Here is a 6,167-nt window from a genome sequence, read left to right on the forward strand (position 1 = left end):
TTAGTTAGTTAGTTAGTTAGTTAGTTAGTTAGTTAGTTAGTTAGTTACCAGTAGTTATGAATACTTATTATCTTAGCTGTTGTGGAGAACCTCAGTTTGTAGGAATGGATGAGCTAACAGCTGGTCTGAGCGAGGCCCAAACCAAAGTGGATTGTTGCTCTAAAACATTTTTGGTGGATGGGTGGGTGGATGGATGGATGGATGGATGGATGGATGGATGGATGGATGGATGGATGGGTGGGTGGATTACCTGTTCAGAATCCTTTCACTTCAAAAGATCTGAACTGCCCCTTTAAATAACTAAACATACAAAAAGTGAAAACAGTACTGAAACTGCTGTTTCTCTAACTGAGTGAAATCAAAGGGACTTTGTGTTTGTTCGTCCTTCAGGGAAGTAAATACTGAGTTTTCTTCCAGTGTCTGACAGATTTAATGCCGGCGTTCAGTCACCATGTAGTCCTGTCCTCAGGTCACAGAAGACAATGTCCTGGACGCTTTGGAGACGGTTCTGCAGTCGCACATGTCGTCTCCGACAACCAGAGGCTTTGCTCTCACCGCCACCATGAAACTGAGCACACGCATCACTGAAAATGTGGAGTAAGGAAAACCCCGAGTCACAGCAGGTCCACCTGCTGACCACAAACACTCTGATGCCTGTGTCTTACAGGTTTTACTCTCGGGTTTCCTGAGCAATCTAAACATGCTGAGAAAATAAAAGTCTGACGGTGTCTTTGTTTCTTGGCTCGTGTTCGTCCTGCAGCCGCATCCGAAGCATCGTCAGCATCTACGGCAGCTGCATAGACGTGGAGCTCCAGCAGAGGGCAGTGGAGTACAACGCTCTCTTCAGAAAATATGACCACATGAGGTGAGCAAGGGAAGAAAGAAATCATCTTTAATGTGCCTGTGCTCACCCTCACCTGTGCTGTCGTACAATGTGATGCTGGTCACGGAGCGGAAACATGAGTTTGTCACCAGAAGAGGTGAGAAATGTATTTTGTCCTCAGGGCAGCAGTGTTAGAGAGGATGCCCGTGGTTCAGAGGAACTTTCAGGGTCAAACCAGCGAGGAGGCCACAGAGGAGACTGTGAAGGAGATCCAGCCAGCCAGAGTGAAACAGGAAGAGGCAGTGCTGCCACAACATCCTGCTAACCAGGTGTGAGGACACATCTGTGTCTGCTTGTTGAAGCACTTTGCAAACATTTACACATGTAACCAGATACAGTTTGGTTTGGTTTTCTTACCGTGCACACATTTATCTGACGTGCAGACTCCGGATGTTTTATCCTCCCTCTGTGGTATTTTTCAGGTCTGTGATCTCTTGGACCTACTGGGTGACTCTCAGGAGCCTGTGCAGCCCAGCCCGGCTGCAGGGAGCACAGCACCGGCCCAGTCCATCACCACCACCGCTGTAGGAGGAGACCTCCTGGATCTGCTGGGTGGGTTGGAGCCCACTGCCCAAACACCAGGTCTGCTTTTCGGATGAACTCTCAAACTGCAAACGTGATGGATTACTGGGAGTTTTTTTATGGTTTTCAAGAAAAACAAGTGGACAGTTTAAAGCTTCTGGATTTTTTTTTCTAAATGTTTATGGCATATTTTAATTTTGTGTGTTTTTATAGCTCCCACAGTGACGGTGTATGAGAAAAACGGTGTGACTTTGACACTGAACTGTGAACACCAGTCAGACTCCACCATGACGGTGACGCTCGCGGCCTCCAACTCCTCCGACTCAGACATCAGCAGCTTCACCCTGCAGGCTGCTGTACCAAAGGTGTGTCTTCATCTTCTGCAGATCATCTCCACCTGAAACGAGATTTTACTTCTGCACAGATAATAAAGTAAAATGAATACACAGAGCTCGATCCTTACAGTTAGGTGTATTTGAACATGTTGCTAATGTGTGGGAATAAAAGGAACACCCCAGAAACAGAGTATTTCAGAGCAAAAGATGGAGATGTGATTTTCACTCTAAAAGTATAAATGCAAATAATTTAAGGGGTTAGTTTTTATGGTCCATAATGTTCATGAAAAGCTAGACGAGCCAATTAAATCTTTATACTCAAAAGTCAAAATAAAAAAATCTATGTAGGACTGTTCTGGTTTAAAACTGCTGCTGCTCAAAAGGCAACTTTTGAGATGTACAGAAGTGCTTAAATGTTTGTGAAGCCTTTATAATTTTCTATATTTCTGCATAAATGTGACCTAAAACATCGCCAGAGTTTTTACACAAGTCCTAAAAGTAAATAAAGAGAGCCCAGTGAAACAAATTAGACAAAAATATTAAACTTGGTCATTTATTTATTGAGGAAAATGATCCAATATTACATATTTATTTATATTTATGCAGATATTTTTTTCTTCTTTCTGCTGCCTTTCATTTTAAATCTTTTGTATCCTTTTTTATATTGTTATGGAATTGTTTTGTACTTTTTTAAAATGAATAAACTATATACCATACCATACCATACCAATTTATTTATATAGCACTTAAAACAGCAACAAGGCCAACCAAAGTGCTGTACAAAAGAACACAAACATGCACAGCGGACAGGAAAACATAAAATAGAAATACAGATACAAATAGCAGCAGAAGCTAACTAAAATGGCCAACAGAGTAGAGAACAGACCGGACCAAAACAAATCACACCATGTTAAAGGCAAGAGAATAGAAGTGGGTCTTCAAGCGAGACTTAAAGACTGAGAGTGTGGGAGCCTGCCGGACACTCTGGCAACTCATTCCACAGACGTGGACCTGCAACAGAGAAAGCCCTGTCACCTGTCATATACCATACCATACCATATTTATGCAGAAATATAGAAAATTTGAAATGGTTCACAAATTTTTCAAGCATCAGTGTATCTCTGGTGCCGGTCCCAAGCCGGGTAAATGGTGAGGGTTGTGTCTGGAAAGGCGTTCGACGTAAAACACTTTAACAAAACTATAATGCGTGTTCATCTAAGCGAGTCCATATCAGATCAGTTGAGGTCCGGGTTAACAACGACCACCACCGGTGATGCTGACAAACAGGGTGCTGGCAGAAATTGTGCTACTGTTAGTCAAAGACCATGAGGAGGGAAACAGGTCAGGAGACAGAGGAAGATGAAGAATGTAGGACTGAGGGTGGCAACCCTAAATGTGGGGACAATGACAGACAAAGGTAGAGAGCTGGCTGACGTGATGCTGAGAAGGAAGGTAGATGTTTTATGTGTCTAAGAGACCAAAGTGGAAGGGCAGCAAGGCTCGCAGCATTGGAGCAGGGTTCAAACTGTTTTACCATGGTGTGGATAGAAAGAGAAATGGAGTAGGGGTGGTCCTGAAGGAAGAGCTGGCAAAGAGTGTAGGAGAGGTGAAGAGAGTGTCAGATAGGGTGATGTGTCTGAAGGTAGAAGTAGAAGGTCTGATGTGATGAGAAGGAGAAAGATACATTTTGGAAAGATCTAGATGAAGTGATAGAGAGTATTAACAGAGAGGAGAGAGTGGTGATCGAAGCAGACCTGAATGAACATGTTGGTGAAGGACACAGAGGGGATGAGGAAGTGATGGGTGTGTTTGGGGTCAAGGAAAGAAACCAGGAAGGACAGATGGTGGTGGATTTTGTCAAGAGAATGGAAATGGCTATAGTCAACACTTGTTTCCAAAAGAGGGAGGAACATAGAATGATCTGTAAGAGTGGAGGAAGGAGTACGCTGGTCGACTACATTCTGTGTAGAAGAGGAAACCTGAGGGAGATTGGGGACTGTAAGGTTGTAGCAGGGGAGAGCGTGGCCAGACGGCATTGGATGGTTGTGTGTAGAATGACTGTTGTTGTGAAGAAGAGAAAAAGAGTAAAATCAGAGAAGAAGACCAAATGGTGGAATCTGTGAAAGGAAGAATGCTGTGAAATTCAGAGAGGAGCTGTTAAAGGCTCTGGGTGGTAAGAAAGAGCTTCCAAATGACTGGACTACTACAGCAACAGTAATTAGAGATACAGGTAGGAAGGTACTTGGTGCGTCATCTGGACAGAGAATGGATGATAAGGAAACCTGGTGGTGGAATAGTGAAGTGTAGGAAACTATTCAAAGAAAGAGGTTCATTCATTCAACCTTTATTTATACAGGTTAGTCTCACTGAGCCACGAGGACTCTTTTACAAGAGAGACCTGATTTTAACAAAGTCACAGATGAGGTATAGACAACAACAGACAATCATTAAAAAAAAATATAAAATGAAAAGTAAATAGAAGAAATTATATAAAAAACAAAACAAAAACAGCTAGATTATAAAGCGATGTAAAATACTAAAACAGGAATAATGACCGAGATCGAGAAAGACCAGCACAGGTTTGGAAATGTCTTGGAGAGATGGCAGTGAAGTTTTTGACTCAAATATTCAACGGCCTATTTGAGGGTGAGGAAATGAATGAGGAATGGAGAAGAAGTTTGCTGGTGCCCATTTTTAAGAACAAGGGTGATGTACAGAGATGTAGCAACTACATGGGAATTAAGTTGATGAGCCACACAATGAAGATCTGGGAGAGAATTGTGGAAGCAAAACTTAGACGAGAGGTGACTATCTGTGAGCACCAGTATGGTTTCATGCTGAGAAAGAGCACCACAGATGACATCTTTGATTTGAGGATGCTGATGGAGACGTACAGAGAAGGTCAGAAAGAACTACATTGTGTCTTTGTAGATTTAGAAAAAGCATCTGACAGAGTGCCGAGGGAGGAGGTGTGGTACTGCATGAGGAAATCTGGAGTGGCAGAGAAGTATGTTAGACTGGTACAGGACATGTATGAGGACAGCAGGACATGTATGAGGACAGCAGGACAGTGGTAAGAAGTGCTGTAGGCTTGACAGATAGCTTCAAGGTGGAGGTGGGAGTGCATCAAGGATCGGCTCTGAGCCCCTTCTTGTTGCTCTGGTGATGGACCGACCAACAGATGAGGTCAGGCAGGAATCCCCGTGGACTATGATGTTTGCAGATGACATTGTGATCTGTGGTGACAACAGGGAACATGTGGAAGGTAACTTGGAGAGGTGGAGATATGCACATGGAAGAAGAGGAATGAAAGTCAGCAAAAAAGTAAGACAGAGTACATGTGTGTGAATGAGAGGGAGGCCGGTGGAACAGTGAGGCTACAAAGAGCAGAGGTCACAAAGGTGCAGGACTTCAAGTACTTGGGGTCCACTGTCCAGGAAAATGGGGAATGTGGTAAAGAAGTGAAAAAGAGAGTCCAGGCAAGATGGAGAAAAGTTTCAGGAGTGATTTGTGACAAAAGGTCAAAGGTCAAAGAAAAAGTTTACAAGACAGTGGTGAGACCAGCTATGTTGTATGGTCTGGAGACAGAGACATGGACAAAAAGACAGGAGACAGAACTGGAAGTGGCAGAAATGAAGATGTTGAGGTTCTCCTTAGGAGTGACAAGGATGGATAAGATTAGGAATGAGATCATCAGAGGTACAGCACAGGTTGAACAACTGGGAGATAAAGTTAGAGAGACCAGACTGAGATGGTTTGGACATGTCCAGAGGAGGGACAGTTGTTTGGACATGTCCAGGGGAGGGACTGTGGTTTGGACATGTCCAGAGGAGGGACAGTAGTTTGGACAAGTTCAGGGGAGGGACTGTGGTTTGGACATGTCCAGAGGAGGGACAGTAGTTTGGACATGTCCAGGGCAGGGACTGTGGTTTGGACATGTCCAGAGGAGGGACAGTAGCTTGGACATGTCCAGGGCAGGGACTGTGATTTGGACATGTCCAGAGGAGGGACTGTGGTTTGGACATGTCCATAGGAGGGACTGTGGTTTGGACATGTCCAGAGGAGGGACAGTAGTTTGGACATGTCCAGGGCAGGGACTGTGGTTTGGACATGTCCAGAGGAGGGATTGTTGTTTGGACATGTACAGGGGAGGGACAGTTGTTTGGACATGTCCAGAGGAGGGACAGTAGCTTGGACATGTCCAGGGGAGGGACAGTAGTTTGGACATGTACAGGGGAGGGACAGTGGTTTGGACATGTCCAGAGGAGGGATCGTGGTTTGGACATGTCCAGGGGAGGGACAGTTGTTTGGACATGTCCAGAGGAGGGACAGTAGTTTGGACATGTCTAAGGGAGGGACAGTTGTTTGGATATGTCCAGAGGAGGGACAGTAGTTTGGACATGTCCAGGGGAGGGACAGTAGTTTGG

General features: G+C 44.4%; 1 protein-coding gene across 1 annotated transcript in view; it reads left to right on the top strand.

Moving 5' to 3' along the window:
- The window catches only part of ap1g2 (adaptor related protein complex 1 subunit gamma 2), a 29,784-nt gene that overhangs the window by 21,972 nt on the left and 1,645 nt on the right, over positions 1-6,167 (top strand). Inside the window, exons 16-20 of the mRNA XM_037682102.1 lie at positions 470-597; positions 761-865; positions 1,005-1,152; positions 1,306-1,465; positions 1,619-1,770. Of these exons, the coding sequence (XP_037538030.1) occupies positions 470-597; positions 761-865; positions 1,005-1,152; positions 1,306-1,465; positions 1,619-1,770 (693 nt within the window). The remainder of the gene's footprint in view (positions 1-469; positions 598-760; positions 866-1,004; positions 1,153-1,305; positions 1,466-1,618; positions 1,771-6,167) is intronic.

This window comes from Nematolebias whitei, chromosome 9 (genome assembly GCF_014905685.2).
Source record: "Nematolebias whitei isolate Nwh7 chromosome 9, NemWhi1, whole genome shotgun sequence".
Taxonomy (NCBI): domain Eukaryota; kingdom Metazoa; phylum Chordata; class Actinopteri; order Cyprinodontiformes; family Rivulidae; genus Nematolebias; species Nematolebias whitei.